General features: G+C 53.6%; 1 protein-coding gene across 1 annotated transcript; it reads right to left on the bottom strand.

The window, feature by feature from the left end:
- Positions 1-1,487: 1,487 nt before the first annotated feature.
- Positions 1,488-18,155, bottom strand: SARS1 (seryl-tRNA synthetase 1). Its single transcript, XM_048826652.2, has 11 exons — positions 17,958-18,155; positions 12,824-12,894; positions 12,190-12,270; positions 10,270-10,428; positions 9,382-9,525; positions 8,566-8,721; positions 8,134-8,355; positions 7,456-7,585; positions 3,356-3,513; positions 2,625-2,754; positions 1,488-2,201 (listed from the first exon to the last, which is right to left on the bottom strand). Exons 1-11 carry the CDS (start codon positions 18,091-18,093, stop codon positions 2,044-2,046), a joined length of 1,545 nt encoding a protein of 514 aa, XP_048682609.1. The 5' UTR covers positions 18,094-18,155; the 3' UTR covers positions 1,488-2,043.
- Between the last annotated feature and the right edge of the window lie 222 nt (positions 18,156-18,377).

Here is an 18,377-nt window from a genome sequence, read left to right as displayed (position 1 = left end):
GGGAAGCGCTGCCATCCCCATGGACAGCTGGGAACCAAGGAGCAAAGCGAGCGACTTGCAGCAGCACTGGGAATTGAACCCACCCATGTCTTTTGTACCTTCACCACAGACCCGTCCTTCCTCTGCCTCACACCCAACACTGGGCCCTGTTCTAGTGCTTTCCTGCCACCCCCTCACATCCCCATAGCTGTGTTATAGGGAAAGTGAGGCAAGAAGTTCTTGAGAATCCATTACCCTCCCACGTCCACTTCAGTGCTTGGCACAGCCTCTGCCATGTTCCTGGCCCTGAGAAAGGCGTGGCAGGGAGATGGCCCCCTGGAAGGGGGTTTTGCCCCACATGGCTGGTATGGGAAGGAGCAATGAAGCAAATGAATGAAATGCCAGTGGCATGGGCCTGGCCCAGGGGTCCACAAAGGAAGATGGCTGTGACGCCAGGCCACCCTGACTTGAGTGCTGGTTGATTTAGAGTGTAGAGGCCTGGTACACGGCCAGGGGCTCACCTTGTAGAGGGGAAATTGCACCTTTGCAGCACAAGTCAGTCAGCATGAAATCAGCCACTAGCCTTCACTAGACTGAGCCACCCACCCAGCAAGGGCCGGCAATGCAGTATCACTGCACGGAGGAGCCAGGCGGCTGGGGCTCATGGACACACTTGGTTTGCAGCCGCAGAACCAGGATGGAAAAGGAAAAGCACGAAAAGCCATGGATTTCCTTATCCTAGGCACTGAAGAGTTAACAGCTTCCCTGGCATGGAGATACATGACCTCAGCAGCACTGCCTAGATCCATCCACCCAACTCTATCATCCTTTGCTTCCACAGCCCTTCATCCCAACCGCTCTACAAACACACAGCACTGGCTGCAGCCAATCAGCATGAAAAGGAAGACAGTCCAGTTAACTGGTCAACACCTCACACTCCCAGGAACTGCCAAGCCGATGGAAAGCAGAGAGGAGCCCAGTGCGGAAGGTCTCATCGTACAGAATCAAATCGTCCCCACTTCGAAGCAGAGAATCCTCACACGGCGCTTTCACCCCACAGCCACCGACCTACCAGAGCCCTGCAACGAGGCCTGGCCTAGCTCAGAGCATGAGCAGAAAACTTCTCCAGGCAACGAGTCCTGCACTTGTTCTCAGCTCTTCTCTAGCTGAAGAGTCTCCCCCAACCCCTTTGTGACTCCTTCCTCTGCACCGCCTCCTTGGCCTCTGGGGGTCGGCTCCTTGGCATTTGGTACCTGACCTGGTCTGGAGGATGCCCCGACCTGCATTTCCAGCTCTGATCCACCACAGCCAGAGACACTGTGCCCCCAGCATGCTGGGTGGCCTTAGGCAGGGGCTCACTCTCCTGTTGAGCAGCAGGTGCCCAGAGACTGAGCTAGGCCCGCTAAGGAGAGTGAGCATCTGCAGGCCATCGGATCACTCGCCCGCCCGTAGGGGAACCTGAGCGGACAGTTCTAAGCTATGGGGACTAAGAAGCAGGAGCCCAAAGAGCCAGTGGTGAGGAGCCGGGGCCAGCGGTCTCCCCACATTGCTTTATTGTATTGAATTGATTGAGAGAGACAATCCTACATCCATGCGAAGAGACTACAGCTACAGGAAAGCCACATACATGACAGGAGCCCAGCTTGGTTTTTCCCTTCTCATCTCCTTAACCCTTGGGGTTCAGTGGGGGCGGGGGCTGCTGAGAGCATGAACAGGACATCAGCACTTTGTCCTGCCCAGGTTCCTGGCTAGGGGCCCCCAGGGAAACCCTTTCCCCAGGCTGCCGAACATAATTTGAGGGACATGGCTGCTGGGGAGAGTAAGAGCTGGCACTGTGAGTGCTTTCCACCTTCCAGGTGCTGGAGCCTCGACATCCCGCGAGGCAGGGGAGTTAAGTGCCATCCCACGCTCCAGTGGGGACAGGAAGCAGAGGGGAGTGATTTGCCCTGGGTCACGCAGTCAGCTGGTGCCCAAGCTGAGATCGGAACCCAGGAGCCCGGCTCCCAGCCCTGCACTCCACACACCAGACCGCGCTGCCTCAGGGAGATTAGGGGGGAGCTGGGTTTAGGTGTCGTTCATGCCCATGTTCTGCATTCGCCCTTCCAGGACGCTATCGCCACCAGCTGGTTTCTTTTTGCTTCCTTCATGCTGCTTCTTCTGTTTCTTGAAAGGTTCCTGGTCAATGGGAGCAGGTTTCACAAAGGGAATCATTTCTGTCAGCCCTGCTGAGAGACGCAGGCAGTTACCCATGGTGAGAGCGGGCAGGAACACTTCCACTTTGCTCTCTTGGCCTGAGAACCATTCCCCTTTACACCACCAAGGGAAGTCCTGCCCAGAAGCCCTCATTCCTCCAGTCCCCACAGCCACAACCTTCCCTTTCCCTTCCCACCCCGCTGGCTCCCTGCTCGCAGGACTGGGTTGAGAACTCGCAGAAGAGTCACATGGGAAGCAGTGGAGCTGGGGGGAGAAATCCAGAAGAGGTATTAGCACTGGGAAGGAATGAGCAGATTGGACTTGCTCCAGGCCAGAGTCCCCCCCGGTCCTGCCTCTCCTATGCTACCAGATGGGGGAGGAGACAGCAGACAGGGAGATGTGGGTCAGAGCACAGAGCAGGGGTGCCACATGAAGGGCTTTCCGAGTCGTACCTGGCGGCATGAAACCCTTCAGTTTCTCTGGCACGACGATGCCATCGTGTGTCTGGTAGTTCTCCAGGATGGCACAGATTGTGCGGGTCATGGCACACATGGTGGCATTTAGCATATGGACAAACTCCACCTGCAAGGACAAAGCCAGTGACCCTGTGAACAGGGCTCGTGAGGAGCTCTGGCCAAGGCCTGCAGGGTGCAGGCTAAGGAGCTGCTTCCCCTCCCTCCGAGGGGAGACTGATGCATCACTGACCAGGGAGCCCAACGGCAGGCACCACAGCAGCATTTCCAAATCAAGATTTCTGGTTGGGGCCCAAGTATTTCCGTATCTGAATCTTCGTCCCAACCCACCCAGAGTTGTCCCCCGAAAACTGAAGGGGGAACGGGGGAGGAGGTTCCCATCAAAATTTTCTGCAGAAGACACCCCCATCCCCCCAATTTTCTGACCAGCTCTAACTGGGCCCCAGCAGAGAGGATGGAGTGGCTGATGCCCGGGGCGGCTCAGCTCGCCCAGGATGGGACACTGCGCTGGCAAGGAATACATTCACTTTGCGGTGAGTGGGAGAGCGAGGAGCGCGGGAGGAAAGATCCCAGCAGGGAGAGCAGCTCCCAGGCAGACACGGAGCATGCAGCAGCAGCAGAAGCCTGGGAGGTAACTGCTCCAAGATGGTTATTCAGTTGCCCCAGGACGCACACGGAGAGTAAAAGGGAGGTACTGAAATGCCACCTACTTTGTCCATCATTTTCTTGGTCTGCCCATAGCGGATCCGCAGGCGACGGGCCTGGTAGTCTGTGCAGTTGGAGCAGGAGACCAGCTCCCGGAAGGCGCCTGACCCTGGGAACCAAGCCTCAAGGTCCAGCTTCTTACTGGCAGCGTGGTTCAGGGAGCCTGCGAGGGCGGGAGGCAGTTACTCAAGCTGGCCAGCGAGACAGCAGCTGCATGGTAGCAGGGAGAACGAGCCGAAGCTGCCTCCGACCTAACAGTGGCTTTGCAGGGACAGAGGACAAAGCCCTCCCTGCTAAGTTACCTGCCCAACTGCTGTGCTCTGGTTTCACCACAAATGATTATGGGGCCTAGAGATAGGCACCTTAGAAACTCCCGAGACCCAGCGTCACAGTGAAGACTAGTACTCAGGGCTCTGCAGGACTCTAAGCAATGGGGATTCTCCTGGAAGAGGAGGATCTAGGGCTGATTCTCTTCCAGCCCCCCGGCCACTGCTCCGGGGTGGGGCTTGGAGCGTCAATTCCTGCAGGTTAACTCTCTGGCCCATCTCGCGCTATGAACGTGGCTCCTGGACTGGGCTTCCCTGTTCTCACCTTCCTATGCCAGCTCCTCAGGGGAGAAGGAGCCAGTCCTGAAGCCTGGCCAGCGAGCAGGGACCGAACAGGTGATCAGGCCGACCAGTCACGAATGCCATTCCCGCCCACCCCCACTCAGGACGTACTTTTAGCAGCTCCCCTTCCCACACCTCAGTGCAGTGCAGCAGTTCTGGGGCACAGGGCCTGCGCAAAGAACCTGTAGTGCCCTCCCCTCTCGGTCCCTTGTTTTAAAGAGGGATGAAGGCTGAATAAGTGAAATGTGAGACGGAGCCTCAGGACACCAACCACTGCACAGCAGCCTCCAGGATCTGCCGGGTGATGTCCACTCCAAACTGCCGCCTGCCAAGGGGACCTGCCATTGCTAACAACAAAGGCAACGTCAAGCCAACACGCCAAGCCTTCCAAGAGGCAAGAGCGTCGTGCACGGCTCTCACCCAGCTCATACTGGGTTATAAGGCATTTGGCCTTCTGAGAAACCAGGTGCACTGCCATATGGAGGCACAGCAAGATGACGGAGGCTGGGTCTACACTGCACAGCTGTGTCAGGCCGGGGGCTGAGAGAACCGTACTGCCAGCCAACAAGAGGGCTTCTGCTGGCCCAGCTGGCCCCCTCGGGAGGTGGTTTCACTATGCCAACAAAAAACTCCCAAGACCTGGATCGCCCATATTGACGCCAGGGGGCTTTGCCAGCACAGAGCCACCAGGCAAAGCATCTGTGAGAGCTAATGGGCAGAAGGGGCCACCACATCGTCTAGTTTGACCTCCTGTACATCACAGACCACCCAGTGTAGACACGGCCTTAGCGAGAGGAGCTTCAGGCTCAGATGCCCAGCTAAGGCTGGTGCAAGCCACACCCGAAGCGTTCGATTTTAAGGGGTTCTTTGACACTGAAGACATCTCTCCCCTCCCTGCTGTCGCTTAGCTTTGCCTCAACACCAGCCAGAAGGGGACGTGGGAGCTCTCGGCACTTCCTCCTTTCATGGGGACAAACCTGCCATCTCTGCAGCACCTCACCCCCACTGCCTGGGGAGGAGACAGGGACCAGAGACCAACCCCATCCCGGCACTTGAGTTCCTGAAGCATGTAGGAGTCCAATCGGGGCCCCGCTGCTGTATGTTAGCACAGCACCAAGCACTGAGAGTTCCTGCCCAAACTCCCTTACAGCGTAAGCGGAGACACAAAAGGGGGAACAAGACAGCTGGGGGGTGGGGGAAGCACAAGGTAATGGTGACAGCGTAGCACATGGATCAAACTGACAGTCTCAGCCCAGCAGCGCCTAACCAACACGCACACAGCTTTCAAAGTGGCCTGTCCCGGACTCCCCTGCGGTGCCCACACGGATGCTGCTAGCAGGTCACAGCAGTTCCTTCCCTAGAGGAAGGGACGAGCCATTTCAGACTCAATACAAGTCCATTATTAGCTTTTCCTATGAAGCCCAAGTGAGCTCTTGATCCCCCCAAGATTGTTCTGACCGTGACTAGGCACTACTGAGAGCGGGGATACAGCCGCTGCAGTGTATGTTCCTGAAGTGTTACTGCCCAGTGACCACCAAGGAAACAGGACACTTTGGGCTCCTTTCCGACCACACCAGCCACCGGCTTGTGCAGGCCGTGGGACAACAGCCGCTTTATCTTTATGGCGGCAGTGTGCAGAGGCTGAGCCCAAGGCCCATCGCGCTGGGTGCTGTACACATTCTAACCAGAGGCACAGAGAGGGGCAGGGGCTTGCCCAAGCTCACCTGCAGGTCAGAAGTCGAGCCAGGACCAGAGCCAGAGCTGGCTCCTCAGACACTGCCCTGCCCACTCAACTCCTCTCTTGGCCCCTGTCCTTCGATGGCAGGCTGGTCCTGTCACATCATTACAGAATCTCAGGGGAGGAAGGGACCTCAGGAGGTATCGAGCCCAACCCCCTGCTCAAAGCAGGACCAACCTGTGACGAAGTGGGACTGTTCTTAATGTTTCCTCTGAATAGTGTGGGGGTGCCTCAGTTTCCCCTAGGCAGTTCTTAAGTATCTAGGGGGTGGAGTAAGGGTGTATGATCATTGCAGAGCCCTAGAGGGCATGTGTGTGCAGGAGTCTGGACACAGAGAATGGCCAACACCCTGTTTCCTGGCAACTGATGGCCTGGGCCCTTCCCCCCCTGCAAGGTGAGAGCTGAAGGGTTGGAGAACAAAGGAATCAGGTGACCACCTGGCCCGGGAAAGGAACAAAGCCCAGAGGAGGAGGGGCTGGAGGGGGTTTTCAGTTTGGGGCTGGCTGGGACATGGAGTGAAGTGCAGACGTGGTTGTCTGGCTCACTGCCCCCCAAAATGGACCCAGCTGAGGGGTCCCGTTCTCTGCACCTGCAAGCTCTGTTTTAGACCATGTTCCTGTCGTCTAATAAACCTTCTGTTTTACTGGCTGGCTGAGAGTCACGTCTGACTGCGAAGTTGGGGTGCAGGACCCTCTGGCTTCCCCAGGAGCCCCGCCTGAGCGGACTCGCTGGGGGGAAGCGCACGGAGGGGCAGAGGATGCTGAATGCTCCGAGGTCAGACCCAGGAAGGTGGAAGCTGTGTGAGCTGTGTGTCCTGAACACAGGCTGCTCACAGAAAGGCGACTGTCCCAGAGTCCTGACTGGCTTCATGGGGAGCAGTTCCAGAGCATCGCCCAGGGACTCCGTGACACAACCTCAATTAAATCCTCCCAGCCAGGGCTGTGTCAAACTGGGCCTTAAAAACCTCTAAGGAAGGCGATTCCACCACCTCCCTAGGGAACCCATTCCAGTGCTTCACTACCCTCCTAGTGAAAAAGTTTTTCCTAATATCCAACCTAAACCTCCCCCACTGCAACTTGAGACCATTACTCCTTGTTCTGTCATCAGCTACCACTGAGAACAGTCTAGATCCATCCTCTTTGGAACCCCCTTTCAGGTAGTTGAAAGCAGCTATCAAATCCCCCCTCATTCTTCTCTTCCGCAGACTAAATAATCCCAGTTCTCTCAGCCTCTCCTCATAACTCATGTGTTCCAGTCCCCTAATCATTTGTGTTGCCCTCCGCTGGACTCTTTCCACATCCTTCTTGTAGCGTGGGGCCCCAAACTGGATGCAGTACTCCAGATGAGGCCTCACCAATGTCGAATAGAGGGGAACGATCACGTCCCTCGATCTGCTGGCAATGCTCCTACTTATACAGCCCAAAATGCCGACAGCCTTCTTGGCAACAAGGGCACACTGTTGACTCTCATCCAGCTTCTCGTCCACTGTAACCCCTAGGTCCTTTTCTGCAGAACTGCTGCCGAGCCCTTCGATCCCTAGTCTGTCGCGGTGCATGGGATTCTTCCATCCTAAGTGCAGGACTCAGCACTCGTCCTTGTTGAACCTCATCAGATTTCTTTTGGCCCAATCCTCTAATATGTCTAGGGCCCTCTGTATCCTGTCCCTACCCTCCAGCGTATCTACTGCTCCTCCCAGTTTAGTGGTATCCCTACAGAGAGGAGCGTGTGCGCCCAGGAGCAGGAGAGCCGAGTTCCGTACCTGAGACAATATTGACGACGCGGTAAGGAATGCCCAGCGACTGGTAGAACTCCTCAGCAGTCGCAATCATTTCATCAAATATCTCCCACGACTTGTTGTCATGAGGCGACGCGTAGACAAACTGCTCAATCTGGGCGGGGTGGGAGGGAAGAGAGAGAAGCAACGTATAGAGGGTCGGACTGCATGTCTTAGTCTGCTGCTGCTCAGAGGTGGGGCAAGGCCCAGGAATGGTGGATTCAGAGAACGGGAACCAGAAGACAAGGAGATTATTGCAGTAGAGAATGTCTTCTCCAATGTCCATCTCATGGAATCCCAGTGTAACGAACTGATGGTGACGGGAAATGACAGAAGGCCTGGAAACTGATAGCAATTTATACTGACCGACCCCTAAAGGACCTTTGCAGTCTCACAAATCTGTAATTACTTTACTCGGAAGAGGCCAGCAGCAGCACCCAGAAGGGGCTTTCTGGAATAACTCTTGTTCTGAGGGTGTTGAACCTGCAGACCTCTCCTCAGATCATGCAGCGAGGGGGCTCTGCAGTTCCCCTCTGCTCCAGGGTATTACTCATTTTCCCTTCAAATATCCAACACCTGGGAGAAAAGACCCCAAGCCCATTCTTATCTACTAGCTGGGAAACGTTTGCAGGATGCTAACTGGCTAGCAGCACGTCCCTTTACCTTTTCAAACTGGTGCACCCGGAAGATGCCTCTGGTGTCACGGCCGTGCGAGCCAACTTCCTGCCTGAAGCAGGTGGACAGCCCAGCGTATCTGATGGGCAGATCCTCCGGCTTCAGCCACTCATCCCTGTGCAAAGCTGCAATTGGCTGTTCAGAGGTAGCAATCAGGTACTTCTCATCGATAGAGCTGTCCTCCGATTTCTCACTGCCCTTGCCAATGACCTGGAGACGGGGGTTGAACAGCATTCTGTTAGCGTGCCAGAGCAGAACACACATCTATGGATACGTGCAATAGCCTCCGCAATGCAGACCTGGGCCCCAGGAACAGCAAGAGCCACAGGCTAGAAGGATCCTTTGCCATGGCAAACACTAACGGAAAACCGTACTTGGTTTGCCAGCATCAGGATGCACAGGCCCTTCCCTGCAGCTTACCTTGTAAAGCTCCTCATCAAACTGACTGAGCTGAGCCACCTCCTGCATCACCTCTTTCCTCATGAAGAAGGGTGTGTAGATAGGGGTGTACCCCTTGCTGAGCAGGGTCTGCAGAGCATACTGGATCAGCGCCTGCTCAAGGAAAACCAGGGCACCCTACAAACACAAGACAAGCCTCTCAGGTCACACGAAGGACCAGTGGCTCGGATTCCAGAGGTGCTGAGTGCATGCAACTCCTGTCCTGGGAGCTGAGTGCCTCTGACGACCAGGCCAGAAGTGCCTACAATAGCTCAGCTTAGAGAATGGAGCCAATAACTAAGACAGAAAAAGGAGTCCAAATCGATGATACCTGAAGGCAAACAATGGTGGTGGGCTTACCCCATGCAAGTCTTGGTCCAAGGTTTTATACACAGCCATGCCATGGAGCGTCTGCACTGAAACCATGCTCAGCAACAGCAGACAGGCAGCACTAGTCATACTCCCACGCACCCAGTCGGACACCCTTTGCTTGTGGCACATGCAGCTGTCTTTAAAAAGTTAATGCAAGGCTGAACTCCACCAGCTGTGCAGAGGCTTTGCTCCCTCCCTAAAGGAGGGGAAAACTCCCTCTGCCTAGTACATGATCAGCGATCAAATTCAGCACCAGAAAATGCACTTGTGCTTACTAGTTTAGTAGATCAGATTAGTGGGAGGTACAACATGAATGGCAGGAAAGCAGCAGATCTCTGCCACAAACACAGGTGGTTTGTTCTATGCCTGTCTGATTCCTTTTTCTGCATCCCAGAACCAGGAAGGTTTGGGGCTTCGGGCTCTCACCTTCAGGAAGTACCCTCTGCTTCCAGCTACTATGGCCCCCTTTTCTCCCTCGAAGCCATCCACCATCACCACCAAGTCTACATGGGAGTACTTCTTCCTCACCGCGCAGTCTCCCCAGATCCTCTCCACTCGGTTATCTGCATCCTGCATGCAAGGCGAGAGAAGGAAAACATGGGCTCACTTGGACGGCCACGCCCGGTGCGGGGTGTAGAACCGTGGGCTAGTGTGTTCTGTGGAAGGTAGGTAAGGAATGAAGAGGGAGTGATCAGGCCCTCATTCCTCTCCCTCCCTTTCCCCACAAGGGTCAGTGCTCAAGCCTCAGGCATCTCCCAGTGGAGAGCATCAATACTTGTCTGAGCGCTTGCCACAGCTGTTACGGGACTCAACCAGAGGGGCTCCCTCACCTTGGGATTGGCTCTGCAGTCTCCATAGCGACTAAATCCAGGCAACTGACAGACAAATCTTGGAATCCTAATGCTGATCCCAGCCGGCAGCATAATATGATGTCACTTGGCTGCTGGCCCAGCCCAATTGTATTCCTGGAGTTAAACATTCTTGCTGGGTGAATGCAGTGGGCAAGGGCATATCCCAGCATTTGGCTCTGCCTAAGTTTCCCATGTATGCACTAAACAATGGCAGAGAGTTCCACACTGTCTGAGCGGGTCTTTGTGTTCAGTGAGCTCCTTCGCTGCAGGACACCCTGTCTTGTAATGCAGATTTCATTCACTCCCTACCCAATCTCAGCAACCCCTCTCAACAGGGAGCTCACTGACTGTGTCTGCGGTCACTTTGATGTGCTGTGTATGGCTGTTTCAAGCTGACTGTACGGTACTTCCCAAAACCTGACAGAGACATCGTCTACACAGAGGGGATGCGTTTGGCTCCTACCTCATCGTTGCTGATGGGCACAGAGGGGTGGAGGAGGTTTCCAATTTCTCGGAGGCTTTCAAACCGCTCTGCCTCCAGTTTCACACGCTCAGCATCACACTTCAGGATGGCTTCGTCAATGAGAACACGGACTTTCTTAATCTGGGTTACCTGAAGACCCTGTTACACACAAATCACTGGGCATGTCACTACACAGCTCAAACAACAGAGAAAATGAGCATTATGCTCTTGAAAAGGGCCAAAGAGTTTTTTTAAGTAGCGTAAACCACTCTGATCTTTGCCTAACCAGCCTGACTTTTGCAGAGGTAAATCACATTTCACTAATCAAACAGACTTCACTGAATATGTCAATACAGTATTGGATAAAGGAAAACCAGTTGACAATTTATTTAGACTGTCAAAGGCCTTTGACAAAGTCCCTCACAAGAGGCTACTACAGAAGCTAAGTCATCAGAGTGAGAGACAAAGTATTGTCATAGATCAAAAACCAGCTAAGAGTCAGGAATCAGAGTAGGAATAAATGGTCAATTTTCATCATGGCAGAAGATGAAGAGCAGGTGCCTCATAGTTTCTCATTAGGCCCACCGTTACTTTATGTATTTATTAGTGATCTGGAAATGGGGGTGAGCAGTGACGTGCAGATGACACGAAGTTATTTAGGTCAGTCCAATCCAGAGAACTGTGAGGAACTTCGGAGGGACCTAATCAAGCAAGAGGAATGAGCAGCACAAGGGTAGATGAAGCTAAATTTGATAAATGCCAAGTACTGCAGTTGGGATGGAATAATTTCAACTACTCCTAAACCTTACTAGGCTCTAAATTCATTAGATCAACTCAGGAAAGGGACCCGGGCATCACTGTAGCCCACTCAGTGGAGACTTCTGCTCAATTGCAGCTGCGGTCAAAAAGCAAATAATTCTTAAGATGCAAAAGGAAAGGGACAGGGATTCATATGGGAAATATGGTGCCATTACATAAACCAAGTGTGCCTCATTTGGAAAACCGTGCACAGTTCTGGCCATCGCATCTCAAAAAGGAAGATTAAAGGGGTTCAGAGAACGGCAACAAAAATGATTAGGGCAACGATAAAACTGATCTGAAGAGAGATTGATGAGACTAGGATTGTTACCTTAGGAAGGTGGAGAATAAGAGGAGCCATGATATAAGTCTATAAAACTAATGACTGGTTTACAGAAGGGAGATCAGAAGCTTCTGTTCTCCCTGTCTCACAACACAAGAACAAAGGGACATGCAAAGAAACGGAGAGGCGGTAAATCCATAACTAATACAAGGAAATACCTTTTCACGTGTGTGATTGGCAAGGAGTTCCACAGTTCAAGGGACATTAAGGCCAAAATCTTAAGATTAAAAAAAGGGACTGAACACATATCTCTATGGATAAGAATATCTGGCTCTAATAGTGGATCCTATTGAATTTTGGACACAATAATACACCGCTTGAGTGTTTCTTGTACCTGTCCCTAAAGCATCTGGTGCAGGCAAGCAAGATACTGTCTTAGCTGGCCAGGGGGCTGATCCAGTCTGACAATTCCTGTATTTACATTTCAGCTGAAAAACAGCACCCCCAGCAGCACTATACTTCTCGTCTCCAGGCAGGGACACCGGTTCAGTACAGACTGAGGAAAGAGAACCACCATCTGAACTGCCAATAGCACTTCGGTGTGTTCCTCAGAGGTGTCCTATTAAAGTATCGTCTCAGCCTGACCCTACCTAGCTGACAAGATCTAACCTGTTCACAGCACAGTGATTTGGCGGGAGGTCTCTGACTGCAGAAGTACAGAACAGTCAGACTTCAGGCCGGAAGACGGTGAGATAAACAGGAATAAAAGAAAAGGCAGGTGGTCAACTATCACTTTTCAGAGTGCCCGCAGCCCCGTGAAAGCCATGGGCGTAACTCACCGCTAAGATGTCGGCAGTGAGGCCATCAAGATTTTGTGCATGTTCTGGTACCGACTCATCATCACCCATGGGCTCTTTTTTCTGCAAAGGGAAGAATTGAGAGGAACAATGAGCACGCTAAGAACATACGGAACATGAGCATGCTAAGAACATACGGAACAATGAGCACGCTAAGAACATACGTTGTAAGCAGCGACATGGGTGCGTACTACAGTTACTACAGTGTGTGGAATCAGGACTGGGAGGAGAGGGCCCAGGAAAGGATCTCAAACTTCATCTTACAAAGCCAGCCACAATATGACACAGAATGAAAAACCATGGCTGGATTGTGCAGGGTAGTGGATTCTTCTAATCAGCTATACGCTTTGGCAGTAAATCCGACATGTGAACAATTTTCTCAGCTCTATTGATGCAACAACCTTAATTTGACATTGTCAAAAATTTCTATGGACATTTTTCAGGTCATTCATTAAGCAAACTTCTTCCTCCTAGAGGTCATCAGCCGCAGGAAGATTAGAGAGATTCCACTGCTTTCCAATAAGACTGTAACAAATCGGGCCACATCAGCGCTACACTAGCACCGTATTACCAGGGCACACCGCTGCTATGATCTCACAGCACTCATCTCTCTTACCTTCATTTTCTCACCTATCGTTTTGCTGCACAGGTTCTTCAGTTTGTTCAAGTTGTCTGCACGAAATCTGCCTGGAAGGGAAGCATTGGAGGAAAAAAATAGACCAGTGATCTCCATAGTGAAACTACACATTTGCTAGCAGATTCAGAAACCTGTTGAGTTGGTAAGTTGTTATCCCTGTAGGTGATGTAACACAGACACAAACAGTTCAGATACACAGCTCATTCCCTCTTTGCTTCAATTAGCTTTACAGATCTTATTCAGAGCCTTGGAAAAATGAGAGGAGAAACTTGCCCGGAGCAGGCATTCCATAACAGCGGAGGGAAAGAATGGCATCACAGCAGGAATAGGAGTTGAGAGAGTCTCCTCTGCCACAAACTCACTGCATGCCTGTGGGCAAGTCAGTCCCCCCGTGACACCATTTTTCCAGCTATAAAGCAAAAGCAGTATTTCACTACTGCACAGAATCACCGGGTGGCTTAATTCAGACTTGCACAGTTCCACTCACCCTCTGGCCCTGTGCAATGTTTTAGGTAAACTGTTCACTGTGTCATTAGTCGGGCTGAGGGAGGAGATTTTATGCCTGAGCTGGTAAATTTTCAGGGCTTGAAAACAATCCCTTCACCCCACTGGTCAGCGTAGAGCAGAAAACCCATGGCAAGAGGGGGAGGCAACTCCTTCCACCCCTCCCAGATTCCAGAAAAAATGTCAATTTTCATTTAAAACGTTTCCAGTTTCTTACGGAGGCTAAGACAGGCTCCCAAATGTTACCATGTACCAAAGCCTACAGCAGGGGTCGGCAGCCTTTCAGAAGTGGTGTGCCGAGTCTTCATCGATTCACTTTAATTTAAGGTTTCACATGCCAGTCATACATTTTAACGTTTTTTAGAAGGCCTCTCTCTATAAGTCTATATATTATATCACTAATCTATTGTCATATGTAAAGTAAACAAGGTTTTCAAAATGTTTAAGAAGCTTCATTTAAAATTAAATTAAAATGCTGATCTTACGCCGCCAGCCCACTCAACCCGCTGCCAGCCTGGGGTTCCGTTCACCTAGGCTGGCAGCAGGCTGAGCGGGGCCTGCGGCCAGGACCCTGGCTGGCAAGGGGCTGGCAACCAGAACCCCAGACAGGCAGCGGGCTGAGCGGGGCCAGTGGCCGGGACCCCAGACTGGCAGTGGGCTGAGCGGCTCAGCCCGCTGCCGGTCTGGGGTTCAGTCCGCTGGCTCCTGCCAGCCAGGTTTCCGGCTACCGGCCCACTCAGCCCGCTGCTGGTCTGGGATCCCGGCCCTGCCCACAGTGGGTACCTACTTTCTCCCTGGTTCTAGCCCATTCTCTTCCTCTCTCTCTGCACTGAGCTGAGGGTGGGAGTGCACTGAGCACAGGACTGGCGGTGAAAGAGCAGGCTGGGGGTTGGGGTGTCAGGTCTGGCCAGGAGCTAGAATGAGGGAGGGGGCTCAGGGTTGGGGCAAGAGGTTTGGATGTGGAGTGCTTACCTGGACAGCTCCCATTTGGTGCGAGGGGTGCAGGTAGAAATGTGGGGGGGTGGGGTGCAGGAGCTCCTGTTTGGTGCTCAGGGTGGGCGTGGGAATGTGGGGGGTGCAAGAGTCAGGGCAGGGGCTGGGGGCATGTGAGGGGGGTGCAGGAGTCAGGGCATGGGGTGTGGGGGGGCTGGGTATGTGTGGGGGTACCGAAGTCAGGGCTGGGGTCGTGGGGGGGTGCAGGGGTCAGGGCAGGAGGCTGGGTGTGTGTGAGGGGGGTGCAGGGGTCAGGGCAGGGGGCTGGGGGTGTTAACTAGAGACAGGTACTAATGCATCCAGGAACTGCACCGTGGCTGGAACCCAAGTGCAGGAGATAGAACAGGATCAGACTTGTCACTAGACTCTAGAGCTGGGGGATTCTTAGGGGAAAGTGTGGTGGCAACCCTTGCTGGTGGCCACGTTCACACTTTCCCCTAAATACTTCATTAGCTTTAGGGAAAACAAATAAATACGCACATGCACATTGCAATTCGTTTACTCCTAGCTAGTAAGTTCCTTGTGAAAAGTGATATTAACAAGCATACAAGTATCACTTGTCACAGCCCTGCCAAGCATGGGGACAAATTAAGCCCTGGCTGGGGGGCCGGGGGAGGCAGCGGGGGGCTGGAGCCTGAAGCCCCACCGCCAGAGCCTGGGACCTGACAACGCACAGCCAGAGCCTGGAACTGGAGCCCAAAGCCCTGCGACCAGAGCCTGCTGCCCCGCCATCCCAGGGCTGAAGCCCAAAGCCTGAGCCCCACCATCCTTGGGGGTACATGGGGTCTTCCAGGGGTACATCAACTCATCTAGATATTTGCTTAGTTTTACAACAGGCTACACAAAAAGCACTAGGGAAGCAGTACAGACTAAAAATTTATACAGACTTGTTTATGCTGCTCTATGTACTGTACACAAACATGTAAGTACTGCACAAGATTTATATTCCAAGTGATTTATTTTATAATTCTATGGTAACAAGGAGAAAGTCAGCCATGTTTCAGCACTAGTGGCTGTGACATTTTTATATTTTTATGTCTGATTTTGTAAGCAAATAGTTTTTAAGTGAGATGAAACTTGGGGTACGCAAGACAAATCAGACTCCTGAAAGGGGTACAGTACTCTGGAAAGGTTGAGAGCCACTACTTAACAGCACTGCCCTGGACTTCACTGGTGGGCACCTCCCTCTATCAGCCTCCGGCTGGTCTGTCTAGTACTGTGGCTAATGGCAGTCTAGTTCACACCTTGTAAATACTGGTAACACTTATGCGGGGGGAGGGGGGGAGAAGAGGGGGCTTAAAAGATGTGTGATGTGCTTTGAGATCACTCAACCAGGAACCAAGCTCAGATTTATATTGATGGCTGATTTAAAAAAAATATATACCAGTAAAAAAAAGTGGATTAAAAGTGGTGTCAGTGAATGATATTCTTCCAAGGTGCTCTGAATGCTAGGAATATCAGCAGAGAAACCAAAAAGCAAATTCCTCCAACCCTTCTCTCCCAAATACAAAGTTGCATTCCCAGAGACCTGACAGTGCAAACTGATTGAATAGTGCCTACTTTTGATCTGTGGCATGAATGAATCAGTTTCTACTCTAATTGCAGCTGGATTGCATCAGACTGCATGAATCACCAATCCCCAAGCAGCATCCTGCCAAATTGTGCTCCCCTCCCCTGATTTAAATGCCAACACACACACGTTCACAGCACAGCTACTGAATTGCAGCTTCTCTTGCATCAAAGTGCTCACTCCCAAAAGCAGAGGACAGCCACTGCGACACTGCCTTCAGCCCAGAGCTTCACTACAGCAACCTCCTGCCTCACTGTCTGCATTTAAGCAGCGCTGCCCAGATATGCAAGACATTAATACAGCACGTGCTGACAGCAAACAGTGCTGTCTGACAACGTGCATTAACCCAGCCCTCTTTCCATAACAAGGAAAGAGGTTCTTCCACATGAAGGCAACTACATTAAAAGTGGGGTCCATGTAGCCAATGGCTTCACATTCTAATAATTACTATTGCCAAAAAACACCTCAGCAACATAAGCTTCTGTATCCTAGAAATAGTGGCCTCTTTTGCAGATTCCCAGAGTGATCTGTCTCCCATTACGACTACATAAATGCATTAAGCTACCATATTTACTCAACAAACAGGTGATCTTTAAATGGATCAACAAGTAACCCACAAAACACAAGGTTCAGATTAGAAAGATCCCCTTGGCTAGTCCCAGGCCATGTGACCTTTTCCTAAATCAGGGGCTGATTTAGTTCTTCTCCCTGGTCACAGCTCCAGGAACAGAGCTGGGAAAAGCTTACTGGTCCTAAGAACACCTGTACTGGTCTGGCAAAGCATTTCTAGGACCGGTGAACCATGACACAGCAGACCCGAAAATAGGTCTTTTCTTTCTGAGGCCCCAAAACATGCTACAAAAACTCCACGGCCTAGCTGTGCCACAACAACGTTTTTTCGGCTTATAAAAGCCAAGGCTAGTGTTAGGGGGTAGCAAGGGGGACTGCCCAGGGCTCCCACCATAGGGGGCACTCTGAAACTAAATTGCTCAGGCTGTGGTGTCAGTCCTGGGTGGTGGGGCTTGGGGCCCCAGGCTGCCGTCCTGCATGGCTGGACTTTGGCTTTCTGCCCTGGGCCCTAGTGAGTCTAATGCCGGCCACGCTTGGTGGCCACCCCTGAAACCTGCTCGCGGCCCCTTTGGGGGCCCAGGACCCCTGGTTGAGAACCACTGCCCTAACAGTCACCTCATTCTTACTGTTCTTATCTTCCCAACCCAACCTTCACTTATGACACAGCCACCAGTAATCTCAGGAACTGCTGAAGTCAGAAGTCAATGCTTTAGACAGCCAACAGATGGGTTCCAGTCTGTCAGATATTTCTAATGACTTATTGCTACAGGACTCAGGGGCGATCACGCCAGTTTGACTGGCTGCGGAAATTATGTGGAATTGGAGCGGGGTGAAACAGAACACAGTGGTCACCGTGCAGACTGGATTTCAAGGTCAGGTAACCAGCTGGAGACCCCAGTGCATGCTCCACACCTTGATGAAGTCAGGGGGCTCCTACCAAAGGCAGCAACAACGAAAGGCCCAGATTGACTCCAGCTGGCTCGGGAGCCACCGTGCCCCGCCCGGCCCCAAAGGGCTCTCCGCTGCCGGGGGCATCGCTGCTGGCTCACCCTGAAGCCACAGGGGCCCAGAGCAGCCCTGCCTCGCCACGGGCACCTGGGGCACGGTCCTGCGCTGACAGCCACTGTCACCTCACGGCCTGCCAAAGCTGGGGGGGCTGGGGGGGCTATGGAGATGCAAGGACTGAAACCTTCACGGGGGGGCCCGCACCCGGAGCGCGGGGACCCCCCCGCTGCAACGGGGGGGAGGGGGGCCCGCACCCGGAGCGCGGGGACCCCCCCGCTGCAACGGGGGGGAGGGGGGCCCGCACCCGGAGCGCGGGGACCCCCCCCGCTGCAAGGGGGGGAGGGGGGCCCGCACCCCGTGCAGGGGGGTCCCCACTGGCTCCAGGTGGGGGAGGCTGGTTCGCGCATGCGCACCGGGCTGCCGCGGACCCCATCTGGCAGCGGCCGGACCCGCTCCCCGCCCGGCACCTACATCGCCGCCAGGCCCCGTCCGCCTCCACCAGCGCGTCCACCAGCGCCGGGTCCTTGAAGCGCTTGATCTGCGTCTCGCGCACGCGGCCGGGGTCCCCGCCCTTGTCGGCGCGGAACAGGTCCAGGTCCAGCACCATCGTGCCGGCGGCGAGCGGCGCTGAGGCAGCAGGCGGCGGCACTGCGCAGGCGCGGCACTGAGGGCGCGGCGGAACGGCGGCCGCGCCTGCGCAGAGCCGGCCGGGAACGGGACGCAGGGCGCATGCGTAGGAACGACAGCCTGGCCGAACAGCGGCTCAGCGCGCCTGCGCGGCTTTCCGGGGCGGGGCGGGGCGCGGTGGAGCGCGCCCTGCCGGCGCGGTGTGGCGTCGCAGGCAGCCCGAGCGCGGCGCGTGGGGCAGGGGTGCTGCCGAGAGCCAGGGGA

This window comes from Caretta caretta, chromosome 21 (genome assembly GCF_965140235.1).
Source record: "Caretta caretta isolate rCarCar2 chromosome 21, rCarCar1.hap1, whole genome shotgun sequence".
Classification (NCBI taxonomy): Eukaryota; Metazoa; Chordata; order Testudines; family Cheloniidae; genus Caretta; species Caretta caretta.
This window is presented reverse-complemented; position numbering and strand designations above follow the sequence as displayed.

Excerpts from the sequence above, each read along its gene's own strand:
- SARS1 (XM_048826652.2), bottom strand. The coding sequence starts at position 18,093 with ATGGTGCTGGACCTGGACCTGTTCCGCGCCGACAAGGGCGGGGACCCC. Across the intron at positions 12,895-17,957 it reads GGACGGGGCCTGGCGGCGAT|GCAGATTTCGTGCAGACAAC; the intron begins GTAGGTGCCGGG and ends CTTCCCTTCCAG. Across the intron at positions 8,722-9,381 it reads GCAGAGGGTACTTCCTGAAG|GGTGCCCTGGTTTTCCTTGA; the intron begins GTGAGAGCCCGA and ends TTGTGTTTGTAG.